Source organism: Haliaeetus leucocephalus, unplaced genomic scaffold (assembly GCF_000737465.1).
Source record: "Haliaeetus leucocephalus isolate CR32 unplaced genomic scaffold, Haliaeetus_leucocephalus-4.0 Scaffold162, whole genome shotgun sequence".
NCBI lineage: Eukaryota > Metazoa > Chordata > Aves > Accipitriformes > Accipitridae > Haliaeetus > Haliaeetus leucocephalus.
This window is the reverse complement of record NW_010972598.1, coordinates 15,563,098-15,578,815: the sequence shown is the minus strand read 5'-3', so window position 1 is coordinate 15,578,815 and position 15,718 is coordinate 15,563,098. Positions and strand designations below refer to the sequence as shown.

General features: G+C 43.4%; 1 protein-coding gene across 1 annotated transcript in view; it reads left to right on the top strand.

Annotated features, from left to right (window-relative positions):
- AAK1 (AP2 associated kinase 1) overlaps positions 1-15,718 on the top strand; it is a 72,519-nt gene that overhangs the window by 33,847 nt on the left and 22,954 nt on the right. The window contains exons 6-13 of the mRNA XM_010563033.1: positions 4,021-4,142; positions 5,620-5,701; positions 7,651-7,783; positions 8,820-8,923; positions 9,937-10,016; positions 11,533-11,687; positions 11,797-12,077; positions 12,878-13,099. Coding sequence (XP_010561335.1) covers positions 4,021-4,142; positions 5,620-5,701; positions 7,651-7,783; positions 8,820-8,923; positions 9,937-10,016; positions 11,533-11,687; positions 11,797-12,077; positions 12,878-13,099 — 1,179 coding nt within the window. The remainder of the gene's footprint in view (positions 1-4,020; positions 4,143-5,619; positions 5,702-7,650; positions 7,784-8,819; positions 8,924-9,936; positions 10,017-11,532; positions 11,688-11,796; positions 12,078-12,877; positions 13,100-15,718) is intronic.

Sequence of the window (15,718 nt, the reverse complement as noted above, 5' to 3'; positions counted from 1 at the left end):
GTGGGTAGATGTTGACTTTGCAGACATCTGTGTGGGGATTGGAGGCTTTTTTTGCCTTCCAGCTCTTTGATGTTGCTCTAATACTGGAGGTTCCTGCCCAGAGAGCTCTGCCAGCAGAAAGAATCGTGTGAATAGTCTTTAAGCCCTTTCAGACAAACACAGCTGGATTAGTTTCAGCAGCCTGTGGCTGTGATTTTGAATTAACCCAACAGGCTTTGCCTGAAGCAGAACAACTCCTGTTGGCACAGTCTCCAGCTAATGGGAAGTTGGCTTTAAACTGAAAGAGGGTAGATTTAGATTAGATATAAGGAAGAAATTCTTCACTATGAGGGTAGTGAGGCACTGGGACAGGTTGCCCAGAGAAGTTGTGGATGCCCCATCATTGGAAGTGTTCAAAGTCAGGTTGGATGGGGTTGAGCAACCTGGTCTAGTGGAAGGTGTCCCTGCTCCATGGCAAGGGGCTTGGAACTAGATGATCTTTAAGGTCCCTTCCAACCCAAACCATTCTGTGATACGATTCTATGAAGTGACCAACAGCTGGGGACAGCAGTACCTTTAAGCAGCATGCCTATAGGCAAAAGTGGACATCTCGCTGCAAATAAAGGCCAGGAAAAAGGTAATATGCTATCTCTGTGTGTACTTAAGGTTTTCTTTCCTGATCTGATGGTTAACACTCAGGTGCTGTGTCAGTCTCTCCCTGTGTGCTTATGGCATCATGTGCCCGTACAGGGTGTGATGTTTAGTTTGATGTGCTTTGATTGACTGCCACAGGCCGTGTATTGACGCTGCTTTTTCCTAAAAACTAGGAAGCCCCTCATGTGCTGCCTCTGCCCTAGTTGGGACCCCTGTAGAGGCAGTGTAAGGTTATTGGCAGTAGGCTTGCCTTGCATGGTTACCTTTGCTTGTTCTTGCAGATGTTTTCCTCACCCTAAGGGTTCATAGCCATTGCTGCTGCAGGGCAATCCCTAAAAAGTTTATTTTTGTTTGTCTCTCTCTGGAGTAAGAACACTTCCTATACCTTTAGGTTAGGCCTTTTAACAGCGAAGAACAAATGGCCAAACCTTCTTCTGGCTGTTATATTACCCTGGTTGTGAAGTCTCTGCTTTGAAGTTGGAATCTCTGCAGAGAAACTGTAATTGTCAGACCCCAGAGGAGTATTTAGTGAGGTGGAGGGAGGGGAAAAAATCTATCTAGGACTGATGATAACAATTTACGCAGCTATCCTATACCTAGTGGCAGTTGTTTGCATAACTTATATTTAACCTTGTCTTCCCAGTCTCACATCCTATAATGCATATTGCTCAAAGCACCAGCTTAGAGCCAGCTTTGATTTCTACAGCTCAGAGCTTTCTGCAGTGAGAGGTCTCCCACTTCTACCTATGATGCTTCTGCTAGTCTGAACCCATCTGGTTGCAGGAGTAGATGACTGGCTTGCAGATGAATGGCTGATTTGTCTTGTAGTAGACACAGCAGGATATAGCAAAATACTGTGTCAGTCAACCTGGAGGATGCTCTTGATCAAAATATCTTTCTCTTTTCCTTTCCCTAATTTCTGAATTAACCAGAAGGTCGTGCTCTCATGTTAAGGATTTAGTTTCTTCTGCTTTCATTTTAGCAGGAGGCCTCCCAGTGTTGCATTTTGTGGTGTGATAAGATAGTCACGCAGTGCTGCTGTTATCTCTGTGCTTTCTTCCGTCAACCTTCTTTGTAATGCCAAGTCTTGCCCTGATGCCACCAACAAGCCTTTGCCTGGAATTTGTTTGAGTGGATCTGTGTTGAGAGTGTGATATGTAAAATTGTTCAGTCCTCTAGTAGTAAACCTTTGTACCAACTGTGTTTAAGAATATGCCTGTGCCAAAATCAGTTAGTGCTCTGAGATGCCACATTGCATTCATTTCTTTGCTATGAAATACTAAATAAGCTTTCAGAAGTAAATAGTGAATAAATAGTGAATGGTGCCGGGGAGGAAGGGAAGTTGAAACATCTCTAAAGAGACCTGAAGGCGCTGAAAAGCAGTTGGAAAGTGTACCTGTATCGTGCATCCCTCCCAAATTGCTACCTGAACTTAAAAATACCGGCCTTAGAAGCCATTGGTTTCATGACAGGATAATGCGTCTTGATTTTGCTAGTTAAAGTCTTATCCCTTATCCCTTGCCACTCTGTGTCTGTGCAGTGTTTTACTAAAGAAAGGTGTTTGTTTCAGAGAGCAAAGACAGAAGCTAGCTACATTCTGTAACTAACAAAACTTCAGGCAACTCATAGTTTCTCTTGAAGATTTTTGTTTGGCATCTAAATCTGACTTTGTCAGTGTTGGGCATGTCAGAGACTGCAGCCAGAGTTGTAAGTGCTCAGCAGTGCTGAAAACTGGATTATGGCTTTTTGAGTGTTTGACTGGAAGAAGGCACCTCCATACTCTTTTAAAAAAGACAGTTTTCTCTGGCCTGGCAGTCAGTAGCAGTAATTCAGGTACTTTGTTTTGCTGCTGGTTTTTTTTGTTGTTGTTGTTGTTGTTGTTGTTAGTTTGTTTTTTTTCCTGGAAGTTACTGAACAAGCCTAGTTGCTGGATAGTCCAATGCTGATGTTTAATAATACTTGGAGGATGTTTTAGTGAGAAGTCATGTCAGACTTCTCAGCCAGATAAAGCGGAAGGATTCTTCTGGAAACATTTGAGTATTTGCAGGGAATAGGGACTAATGCTGTCAGTGTTGATCTGCTGGGGAGAACATCTGTGTGCAATGCTTTATTCAAAGCAGATGGATAGCAGAGAGGGGGAAGGGGTGTTTTTTAACCCTTGGTTTCAAGCCAGCATTTCCCCCCTCAGCTGCTCTAATTTGGCTGCATTTTCTGATGCTTAAAATGCTGACTACTTCTTTTTCTTTCCTTCTTGTAAAGATCATCCTTGATGGGGAGCTCTACATACAAAAGATTTTGTTAGCGAACAACTTATGTAGTGATTTTTTTGAAATATATGAGCAGTATGTTTTATCTTGTTGTATCTGAGCATTTGACATTGATTGAAGATAAATATGTTAAAAATTGTGTGTGTTCTCTTGAGAGAACACACTATTAATGCCACTGTACAGATGAGGAATTGGAATGCAGGGATGCTCTGCCAAAGCAAGGAACTGAACCCAGGTTTTTCCACATCTTATATCAGTGTCGAAACATTTAGACAGCTTTCTTAGGTGGATGCAAGCTAGACTTTTGTTAATGCATGATTAAGTGTGAGTATTTGGGGGAAAGGCAGTGACTCTGCTGATTTTATTTATTTATTTTTCAGCTATCCCAGGTGTTTGTTTCAGCATTTGTTTGTTGTCTGATTCAAGCTACCAAATAATATTTAAAAGAAAGGAGTCATCTTCTCAGCAGCCTGGAGGAACCTCTGCTGATACAACCACTGTCTAGGGAGTATAGGGTACCCAACACATTCTAATAATAAGCAACTAAAGTGTGAGCATAAGCAGAGGTTTGTTTTGAATGAGACCCAAAGTGACAGGTGAAATGCAGGCAAAGAACTGGAGATGTATTACAATTTCAGAAAGCATAAAAGTCTGTGTGCTGTCATCAATTTGCCTCCTCTCTGTCCCACTAGGCAGCAAAGAGTTACAGCCCTTTATAAAGCTGTGGACAGCTTGTATTAGCTGTCCTAAATTCAGATGCCAGACTGTGGGTCATAGTAGCTCAGGGAAGTTGAGCACTAAAGACACTGGGACACAGTTCTAGTCCTGAAGCACATAGTAGTCTTAGAGGCAAGGTGATGTGCTTGCAAAAGGAGAAAGGAGGGGGTGGCAGGATGGAACGCAGTGTTACAACTATGCTTCCACGATTTGACTTCTATTTTACGAGCTGTGACAGAGTTTTGATGCATATTTTCTTTGCTTTCATGTTATACTTTTATGTCAGATGTGTCTGATATGTCTTCAGGCACCAAAACCCCTGCTTATCTAAAGAAAACAAATGTTTTGTTTTGGGTTTTTTTTTTCCTCTGAGTGATTCTGTATTTGTCTGTGATGCTTTCAGGTTGAAAACATCCTGCTGCACGATCGTGGGCACTATGTCCTGTGTGACTTTGGAAGTGCTACTAACAAATTCCAGAATCCTCAAACAGAAGGGGTGAATGCGGTAGAGGAGGAGATCAAAAAGTAAGTGCGCTTTTTCTTTTCAACTCAGACATAGTTTGTATTTGAAGGGTAATTTTTTTCTTGTACTGGGACTAAATTTTACTCAGGCCTGTTGCAGCAGATTGGATGCTGCTGCACAGAAGTGTCTGCTGCAGGTAAATAAGTGCCTGGGGGAAGGTGAAACAATAAATTGAGCTTGATGTAGTTGCTTTGGACCTGAAAGACTGAGCGTACAAATGCAGAGAAGTTGCCCACCTTGACAAAGTAGTGACATGCTCTGTTATGTATGGGGTCAGTCTATCTCTGTCCCTCATCTGTCTTGGCTTCTTTGAACTGCAGTACAGCAGATGACAAAATCCCTGTCCTCCGTGAGCCACTCTTCATAAATCCTTGCAGTGACTAAGGGAACGCATGGCCTAACTTCTCAGCTCTTCATAGAAAATGTAAGGACCTTGAGGTGTTTTATCTGGCTCCTTCTCTTCTCCCCATGCACGACCAGCTATAGTGCTAGCAACTAGGTGCACCCTGATTCCTTTAAAAAGGGAACTTGGCTGTTCAGTAGGACCTAGATCAAGAATGGAGCAGACTCGAGGTCCTTGGTCTTGCTTTAGTTTTAACAACATCACTGCTGCAAACTTTCGAGTTCTCTTAATACAATATTCTGGCTAGAAAACAGCATGTTAGAAATGGGTGCAAATGCCTCCTTTTTGTTAGGATTCAATTACACCTGCATGGATTTCCTAGATTGTTTGACTGAAGTTTTTAGAGCTCTCCTAGTCTGACTTTGCAGTCCCTTTGGAATACCCTATTTGTACACTTATTAACAAGCCTGCAAAACCTTTGCCTTTTGCAGTGCTTTCTTGTGATCAAGGTAAATAGCATGCAAGGTGCCATAGCAGAAATTATAGACCTACTGATAGGAAATCTTATCATAAGAGTCTCTTAAACTGTGGCACAGTTTCCAGCTTTTCTATTTGTAGTAATTTTTTGAAGTGAGGCAGATTCTAGCTATAGTTTGAGATAGGAAATAACCTTTCTCTTGTTTACAATGACTCTGAGCAGGAGTCCTGGTATGGAAGTCTATTTATCAGGAGCTACGTATCTGGTTGCAGTCTTTTTAATACAGTTGGCCAAAGCCCCAGCAGTGAGGACATTGCAGAGGACATTTGACTACTGTCCCTGTTAATACTCTGAATCCTTGAATATTTCTGTTCTAGTTCTTAAAATGTACTGTTTTGTGAGTAAATTGCTTGCTCTAGAAAGGATCTTGGTTACTGCTTTGGTTTCACAGGGCAGTTTGCAGTGGTTAGTATTTTATTGTTAAAGGTATATAGCAGATGCTGCTGTTAAAAGATTTTTCCAATAGATTGTCGTCTTTAGTATCCCTTTCACTAAAATGAATAGGGAAAGAGTGAATTATGAATTATTTGGAAATATGGCACAGTGAAAATGCATCTGATATCCACTTTGAACTCACTGATAGATCTTTCTGCTACAGGTACACTACGTTATCCTATAGAGCACCAGAAATGGTCAACCTGTATAGTGGCAAACTTATTACTACAAAAGCAGACATATGGGTATGTATAAAAACCGCTTAACATCATACAACTGGCCTGCAGCTTGCTTTCATTACTGTAATGACAGGGTAACTGTCTGGCTGGGGCTAACCTAGTTTCCGTAAGAGACTGGACAGTTTCTGAATAAAGAGCTCCTCTTCTTGACATTTCTGATGAGTTACTGCTGAGCAGGGTGGTTTGTGGATAAAACCTGCATGCTTCTTTGCATGCTGCCTCCCATGTGGTTTTAATTTAGAACAGTGCAAACCTGATTTCATATCTTAAGAGTTAAACCAGAAAATTCAGAGTATTGTGACTTCTTGTGCCTGGGTTGGGTTGCAAGCGTGTGAAATCAAAGTTACCGGTCAGCCTTTAGTAGAAAACTGCAAAAATAGACCTCGCCCCAGGAGCAATCCTGGACAGTGTAACACAGGTCTGAGTTGTCAAACCTGGCCAAAGACCAACCTTTTGCACTGCTGTTTCTAATGATCAGTGCAATCTTGCCATGCTTTTCATCTTGAGAGCAAAATGCAACTGTGGTGTAATCCATTACTGGCTAACCTGATCAAGGATAGAAAGCTTCCCTTTAATTGGGATGGAGATGAAAAAAAGTCTGTGCTGTTTGTAGTGGCAATTCAGCAAATGGGAGGTGTTTAAAATGCTAATTCAGTGCATGTTTGTATGGTTTCTGAAGCCCTGAGCTAGGAAGTAACAAGGCAGAAGCAGTATAAGGAGTTTTAATGTATCCTCAATAGCTCTGCATCTGCATATGCAAGAGGGAAAATTGCTGGTGTGACATCTGCTGGGAAGAGTCCTCTGTCCTCTCTGTGAGCTCTGTGAGCTTGGACTCAGGAATGCAGCAGCTCCTGTGGGGCTCTTGCACCGCTGAGTTCAGCAGGAGGTTTGTAGAACTGGGCCCTGTACCAGTGCCGGGTCACTCGCCTTGGTGTTAGAGACCCAGAGAGGGAAGGTTACAGCTGTAACAGCATGAAAAGATTGTCAGGCCCTCAAAGGCAGCCGGAGGAGAACCTAGGATTTGTGCTCCTTCCTGTGATAATGTGGAAAGGTGGAGACCCAAAGGCTGTCAAATAGCTCACCTCTTCCTGGCATGGAAGGAATTCTGTTCTGGTGACCCATGGAGTGTTTCCAAGCGAGCGTGTGGTGGTGTGCACACTGGGGCATCAATTTCAACGCCTGTTGCAGCACTTGTCCTGCTGGAAACCTCCATCTCCTCAAACCTCATCGAGGTTATTTTAAACTAGAGTGCAATTTAATTGTGAAATCCTATGACAAGATATAAGCTGATGATGAGTTGCTTAGGATTAGGAAATGTTTCCCTCTCTCCCATCTGAGATGGTGGGAGTGTTTCATAATTAGCCCTTTGTGCAAAACTTGTATTTTCTTTTGAAATAGGTGGTGGTTCTTGCTGTCAAAAGCAGCACGGAAATAGATGGAAGGGTGATATAACCTAGCAGCCTGCAGACTTATCTGTATCTCTCTCCCTGGTATATATTTATAACGGTTGAAAGGTTGTTTGAACTTAAGCTTGGAAACAGTTTGGTTTTTTCTTTGTCAGAATAAATGTATTAAGGATGATGGTTATCATTTATTTTTGCTATTACTTTGCTTTTCCCTTCCAGTATGTGGCGGAAACAGGCTTTGCCTGTTTAATGGCGTGAAGAGTTACACTATGTGGAACTGTGGGGTGTGTGTGATGATACTCACACAATCCCCCAGATTACAGGATCTCAGCCTGGCGAGGGAGAGCTCTTCATGTATTTATCTTCCCATAAAGCTATGCTTGTTTTCAAGTCGATCACAGGGATGTTAAAATGTAGGCCTGACATCATGCAGGACCTCTATAGTAGAACAAGCTAGAGCACTTTCCCTGTTACTTACAGTGGTATTTGAATTGTACCATTGCCTGGTTTGCTTCAGTTTAAATCCTTTGCTCTGTTCTCTCTCTTCAGGCCCTTGGCTGTTTACTGTACAAGCTGTGTTACTTCACCTTGCCATTTGGGGAGAGTCAGGTGGCAATCTGTGATGGCAATTTCACCATTCCAGATAATTCTCGGCACTCGCAAGACATGCACTGCCTCATCCGTAAGTGTCTCTGACAGTGGCATAATCCACTTCTGCAGAATTAAAAAAAATAGCAGAGGTGTTTTGTTCCTATATTCCCTACTCCTACAGTAAAACAGCTGGTGTTTCTCTTCTTTTAAGAGACTTGCTTTATCCACAGGGGTGGATAAAGTGATCTTTTAGTAGCTTGGGAGATCACTCTTCGAAAGAAATTATGACGAAAAGAGATTTCTGTTTGGCTAGGCTGTAGTGAACTCTCTGGAAAGGCAGGAAAACAGGCAGCCATTCGGTTTAAGAGTCCTACAGAAACTTGCACAATGAGCCTATTTATGCAGAAACGTATTTCTCCAGTAATAAATCTATTTGGATAAGGAACTGAAAAGAACCACAGTGACTTAGACTAGTGATAAGAATTCATCTTCTATGAATTGAGAAACAGAACTGAAATGATTTATAAATAACCCACTGACTAGAGTGAATGTGTAATTAAGGGTACAATGCACTACTGGCAAAGCTGGGGCAGCTCCCTTGTTTTCAGCACAGCTTTTAATTTTTTTTTTTTTTTTTTTTCCTTTTCCCTATTCCCTAGCCATGGTCTTGACTAACAGAGAGTTGAATGTGTTTGCAGAGCAGCCTGGTATTTTCTTTGCTTGTGTGGTCATATATGTGGCTGGCCTGTCTTCCTCCCCCCTGACGCACTGGGGTTGGATCAAGCTCTTTTACTTTGGGTTCACTTGGAAATGCAGAAGTTGAAACCAATGCTATTCCCTGACCAGGCAGGCTGCATTTCCCCTCCTTGCCCTAGAGCCTTCGACAGCAGCTACAAATTGTTCACAGCTGTATTGAAAAATATCTCCTAGTCCATCCTGACTGTCTGTCTTGCCCCTTTCTCTCTGACCCTGATGATCAGCTCAGCCCCACTGACCACCGACCAGGTGCTTTGAAAGACACAGGGCACCCTATTAGCATCTGGTTATACCAAATGTAGCTCTGCCACAAATGGGTCATGTGAATCTGTCTGTTGTATTGCTGATAGTAGCATCTCTGTATTTTAAAGGGTATATGCTTGAGCCAGACCCAGATAAGAGACCTGATATTTATCAGGTCTCCTACTTTGCATTCAAACTGGCAAAGAAGGAATGCCCAGTCCAGAATGTCCAGGTGAGTAGCAAAGGAGTGGACTGATACAGGGCTTTGTGGGAGGAGACCAGGGGTGGCAATTGGTGAATATTGAGTATTCTGCCGTATTCTGTTGGTTGTTCTCCAGTCCTGTAATTAGGAGGGTCTGTCTTCTTTTTTTCTTTCTTTTTTTTTTTTTTTCATAACTAGCAGTACTGTTTGGGGTTGGGTTTTGGGGGATGGGGGCAAGAATCGGGGTTTTGTTTCATATGTTGTTTATTTCTGTTTGTCCCTGATTTACCTCCTCACCCAGTTACCAGCATGAGGCCAACCAAGAGATCTTGTGCACGTGAACATGGAAAATTAGGCCATGCTTGTGAAACTGATTTGATGTTCAGGCACACTTATTGCATGCATAATTTGTGCTGCAGTTGGTTTTAAACATAGCAGTTTTGTCTGCTGGCTGGCTGGGACTAGCCAACTTGCATTTGAACCACATCAGACCTTACACAATTACCTGCCCCTTCTTAGTGTATCTTTATAGACTTCAGCTGAAAAAATAGAGTTGACAAGTATTTTCTTATGGTGTTAGGGACATCTGTGACATGACATTTTCTTTTGTTGTTTCCAGGTAAGAAGAAACCTTTTTTTTTTCCCCCCCAAGTTTAGGTGGTTATTTATGGTCTTTCTGAATAAGACATGGTTTTAGTACTATTGTGCCTGTATTTTTTATAGCAGTATTAATAAGTATTGCTGCTATTGTCCCCAGGTTGTCTTTTAAAAATACCCGGGTTGTGCTACGAAGCTTTGTGTTCGGATTCCACGTGTAGTAAATGGTCAAAAAGCTGAACCGTATTTTTCCCTTGTAAAGACTATCCCAAACTACTGTCTTCTCATGACATTAACATTGAGGGCATTGTCCTGTGTCCAGCATGAGGAATAATTGCTTTGGGGATCCCCCAATATCCCCGTTTCATTGTGATGCTTTTGCAAATTTTTTCTGACTCTGTTTTCTGCCCTCAAAATACAAAATTCGGTGTTTTGGGGATCTGCAGAACTCTCCGATCCCCGCTAAACTCCCAGACCCGGTTAAAGCAAGTGAAGCTGCTGCAAAGAAGAGTCAACCAAAGGCCAGGTAAACACCTCTCTATTATGCTCAGCCCTCTCTCTTTTTATTGTCTGTTGTCTTTCTGCTGTTTATTAGGAAGGATGCTTGGTATATTTAGCTGCTTCCTTGTGGGCTTACATTTACACATGGAGACAAACATTGCAGTCCTGAGGCTTTTGCTTCAACGACATAAATAACCATTGATCTAATTGATCTGAAAGGCAGAAAATGCAGATATTGGGGGAAATTTTTCTGCATGGTGGGGGTGGGACTTTGACGATGCTCAGCGTGACTCAACATCTAGGCTTTTTGTACTGAAGACATTGCTTGATGGCAGCACTTGAAGTTCATGCACTTAGATGAATCTAGTGTGTCATCCATCTGGAGGCAGTACCTGGAGTACCTGAGAGCAAAGTCAGGAGAAAGACTGCAGCTGGCCTGCAGTGGGCCTGGAATTGGCCCGGAGACCATGAGTCTGCTGAGAAACTGCACTGGGGACTATTGCTGTTTGAGTTTGACCCTCGGCAGATGATAACCTGATGCAGTCATTACTGTATGAAATTGCTGTGATTTCTGCAAGAGTCCTATAATTTCTTCGGGGCGGGGGATGACGACGACACAGGGGGTGGGGAGCAGGACAACACACAAAAACCCAACCAGTCTGTATCTGAAGAGCCCAATTAGTGGGGAAACCACTGTACTGCTGTGGTTTTCTCCTCTCCTGCTGCTGCTTGCACTGCTTATGATACTGTAATTGAGACTTGTAAATTCTGTTGGACAAAACCTGTACCTTATTTTACTGCAAAATGAGCAGTACAGCAGTGGGCACTCTAAAACCAGCAGTTTTCTTCAGACTCTGAAATAGGGCGTCTTTCCTCCTGTCTGTCAGTCCCAGGAGTCTGCTTTGTTTGTTTTTATAATTGAGTGCAGCTACTCTCACGTTAGTAGAACAACTTGATATCTAACAAGCAAATGTATCCACAGAAGGGCAGGGTGGTGTCTGCCTGCTTGGCTCTGTTGCTGTGAATTTTTGGAGCTCAGTAAATATCAAGCAAAGATCAGAAGACGTCCAATGACCTGATTCTGTAGTAGATGTACTAAAGTTAAGTTATGTCTAAAGATGGCAATTTAGACAACTCTGCCCAAAGGTACCGGCTGCTCTTAAGCTAATTTATGTCCTTCATCTGCTCATCTAGAGTTCTAAGTGGATTTAAACAATATTTGTAGCAAATATTCGAATGAGTTGAGTGATTTTGACAAGTTCCAGCTGTCCAGCAGGAGAAGATGCCACAATTGGCAAAGTTGTCAAAACAATAGTGTCAGGTTAATTGTTGTGAATGCATCCGTTTAAGTTTTACTAAGCTTGCAGTTTTCTGGAAAGGGTTGATGTGTGTGTCTGGATGCGCACAAATGCTTCACCTTTATTAGTCACATACTGCTAAAGTATGGATGAGTTTTTAAACCCCTACTGTGTCTTCCATGCACCAACTGTCAGGCAAACAAAGACTGTGCTCTTCCTTTTATTCCTTTCCTTATTTTGTAGGCTGACAGATCCCATCCCTACGACAGAAACTTCCATAGCACCTCGCCAGAGACCTAAAGCAGGACAGACACAACCCAACCCTGGAATTTTACCCATTCAGCCAGCCTTGACGCCTAGGAAGAGACCCACGGCTCAAGCAGCCATTCAGGCACAAGGTGAAACCATGATCCTTGTGTGGTGCTTTCCTGCCGGGCACTGCATACTGCAGAGCTGTGGTGCATGTTGTTCTAATGGATCTGTCTTTCCTCCCCCTGCCCTTACTAGTTGCAGGACCTGCTACCCTGGGCAGTGGTCAGCCTTCACTACCTGCAAGTGTCCCCCAGCAAAAAGCAGCACCTCAGCAGGCTCCAGCACAGCCACAAGCCAAGCAGGCACCAGCTCCACAGCAGGCCTCGCAGGCACAGCCCCAGGTCCCTTCTACTCAGCCACAAGCCACACCTCAGCATCAACAGCAGCTTTTCTTGAAGCAGCAGCTTCTGCAACAACAGCAGCAGCAGCAGCAGGCTGCCTATTACCAGCAGCAGCAGATGATGCAAGCTCAGCAGGTAGGTGTGCATGGCCGTGTTTGTTGCATACTTACCGTGCTAGAGGTCTGCAAGGCCGTATCTTTGCATTTATGGCAAGTGCCCTGTTTTTTTGGGGGGGATACATGCAGTTTTTAGGCATTTTCCAATGTGTCTAATGAGATTTTTTTGCTACGCAAGGCTGGCATTTTTAACTGTCAACGTGGAAGGCCTTGGCATAGTTTTGTCATGTACAAACATAAAATAAGCAATGCTGGTTAAGTTTTTACAGCTCTAAGTGTTTTAGGGTCTTGAGGTCAATGCTCAACTGATGAGCAGAGGGGTACAATTTCTCTTCTGCTCTCTTTGTGGTACAAGAAGCCTGGCATGCCTTTTCAACGGTAAGATTCAGGTCTGTGAATGCATGAGGAGTTAGATGGGATGTGTCTAGATGACGGACTTGCGTGCTTAGCTTAGGTCTTTATAGCAGCACAGATCTCTGCTAAAGCATATTTAACAGTGGAAGCAAAGGGACAGTGAATCTTCCTATCTTGTGGAAAGGTTTGGAATTGATAAAAATGGAGAAAGGAGTTTGAGACCACAGGACAGTCTGTGCCATGGGACCCCCATACAGGCAGGTGTAACACAGAAAGGATCTAACGTTAGACCAGAAGGCCGTTTTCCACCACTCCTTTGCAGATGGTCTCCAAACCATTGCAGCCTATTACTGCTTTGCCACTTGCAGTGGCTGTAACTGTTCCTGTGACAGACCCTGAGTTCTGGTGGTGGTACCCCTGTTCCCAGCTGTGCAACAAGTGGCTCAACAACTGGTTGTTTCCCAGTTCCCAGTGATGCAGCAAGGAGCGCCAGCACAACAGCAGCTGATGCAGAACTATTACCAGCAGCAGCAGCAGCAACAGCAGCAGCAGATGATGGCCCAGCAGGCAGCAATGCAGCAGAAGACAGCAGTAGCAGCGGTTCAGCAAAAGCAACAAGCCCCGGCGCCACCGCAGCCCCAGGCCCAGCAAAGTGCAGCCCAGCCAGTGCAGCCACAGGAGCAAGTGGTAAGAGCCTTGCGGGAAGGAGTGGGGCAGCAGGATTTGGAGGACTGGCAAGTGTTCTCCTGCCAGGTCCTATATGCTGGGAACACCCCAGCAGGGTGGCTGGCTTTTCAGACCCACAGAGCCCAGGTAAATGGTGCTCTAGGGCCTGCTGGTCCCTAGTGCATTATTACTGAGTCGCACGTGTCGGCACTAACCTTGCTGCCTCAGACACACGTGCGGTTGTTTGGATTGCTCTTTCCAATGGGATGATGGACTCTGGAGTTGTGCTCTGGGTCCATAGAAAGAAGATGAGTAAATGATGAGTAGAAAGCAGATGAGAAGATATTCTCTCTATCCTTCCCCTGTCAAATTGTCCTAGAAGATGCGATAAACTCTTTGAAAAGTTATTTGTACTCAACGCATCAGGATGGGCACCGGGCAACAGAACTACTTTATGTTGCTGCTTGTTTGGAAAACTTCCATCTTGTATTCAGGGCTCTGATGCAAAGAAAGGTGCAAGCAGCCTTCCTGGTTGTTTTTGGCATTAGGATAACTTTTTCCTTTAATGAATACTATGGAAAGGAGACTTTTCAAAGCACTGTATCTAAAAATAAATAAATAAATCGGCCACTTTACCAATCATCTGAACAAGTGTCCAAAATAAATGCTCTTTACTTAATGGAAAATACGGCTGTCTGCAACAGGGAAATAGCCAGCTGTCCACAATGTTAAAGGCAGGGGAGCTGTGCCAGAGGGCAGGATCCCCATTGCCAAAGTGTCTCTGCAGTACCTGTGGGAGGAAGCTGTGCCTTTTGCTTTCATTCCTGTGCAATTCCCTCCACTCTTGCTTGTTTTTGGGAGTGCAAAGGGATGTCCCTAACTCTAGTTGAGTGTTGGAAAGAAAGCATGTGCAGGCACCAGACAAGGGGAAGCTGCCTGGTATTTTGCTGTACCAGGTTGCACGTGTGCAAAGCAAACAGTATCTGATAACAAACCACTTCAGGTACACAATGTTTGAGTCCAAACTAAGGGCAATTTGTGCTTGCTTGTTCATGAATTGCCAGTTATTCAGGGCCTAATTAATCTCTTGAGCATGCTTCCTTTAAAGTGACATCAGAAATTAATTTGACTAATAGACTCCATAAGCCAGTGACCTGAGCAATGCTGGGGATGCATTGTTTGTTTTGCTCTCTGGTGTGTCTTGACACTCTGTCATATTCACCCCCTTTTCTTTTATATTAATTTTCAGCACTAAGCTGATTGTTAGGGTAGGTGACAAGCTTGGAGCTGTTGTGTTCCTGGTCTTGTTATTCTTTTGCTGAACGACCTGGGGCAAGTCAGTTTATTGAAATTGGTGGGAGATTTTCAGTGCATGCAGACAGGTTTTGGATGGTACCCATTATTACCCTGTTCCTTTTAGAGGAGAAATGCCTGAAACAGAGTATTGAAGTGCATCTCTTAAAGAGCTTTGCTGTGATTCACTAGCACAGAAACAGTCTTAATTTTATTAAATCAGCTAGATTGAAAATTAGCCTTATCCCCCTGGAAGGCTGATCAGAATGGACGTGTCTGGACACTTCTCCACTCCTGCAGCAGTCAGGCGGGAAAAAGCAGTGGTTGGCTCATTTAAAAAACGATAGTGATACATGGTCTCTACAGAGCAGAGTCACTGAGCAGAAGATACCAAGCCAGGACCCATCAAAACCTTTTCATGTTGTGAGACTTCAGCTTAATAAGCTCTGAATTCATTTCTGTGGCGATTTCGGCACTGCTTTTTTATTTCTCAGCACCAAATGTACTGTTCTGCAGTGACCTATATAGCAAGATGTAAGGTGGGTGCATCAGAAGCAGTCAGGTCAGTTTGCTTCTCAGCTGCAGTGAATTAGTCTGCCTGAAAATGCCAGATGAAAAGCAAGACAGCTAACTACTTTTTTGCCTTGTCCCACTGTAGTTAAGCACCACACGGGGGACATAACTCTTTTTCTCATTGCCCTCTTAGGTCTTTCCAAGTCTTTCATCTGTCTTCCTTGGTCAAAAATGGCCTGGGATGATATGGGATGGGGAACAGGGAGCTAGGGCCCAGGCAGTGAAGGTGATGTTCACAGCTTTCTGCTCTTTGCATTCTAGTTTTCCTGCTTTAAATCCAGCCATTATACTTCACTGACAGACAAATTTTGAAAAATCACATAATTGGACGGGATGCTGTTGTTTATCACTACAAAACAGTATTTCAAGTATTTATGGGTTTGCGAGTTTAACACAAGAGTGAGGTAATGGAAAAATAAGATCAGTCTGAGGAAACCCCTTGAACTTTCTAGAGGGTTTGTGGCTGGGCTATCTTGGCTTACACCTAAACCAAACATGCCTGTTTTTCTCCTCCAGATTTTAATGATAAATGTTGCTCCTGTGGTCCTCGCTGGTTGTTTTGTTTTGTTGTTTGTTTTTTTTTTTTTTTTTTTTTCCTCCTAATAGAAATCTAAGAAAGCTTCTTGCACAAGATTTCTGCAGAAGACCTGTATTCCTTTAGGGATTTGACCCCAGTCACACATCTGCTGGAAGAAGCGCTGCTCCTCACCTTACCCCACTCCTTGTGTCCCTATGACAAGACTCCTGCACACTATGATCTTGATTTCTTTTTTT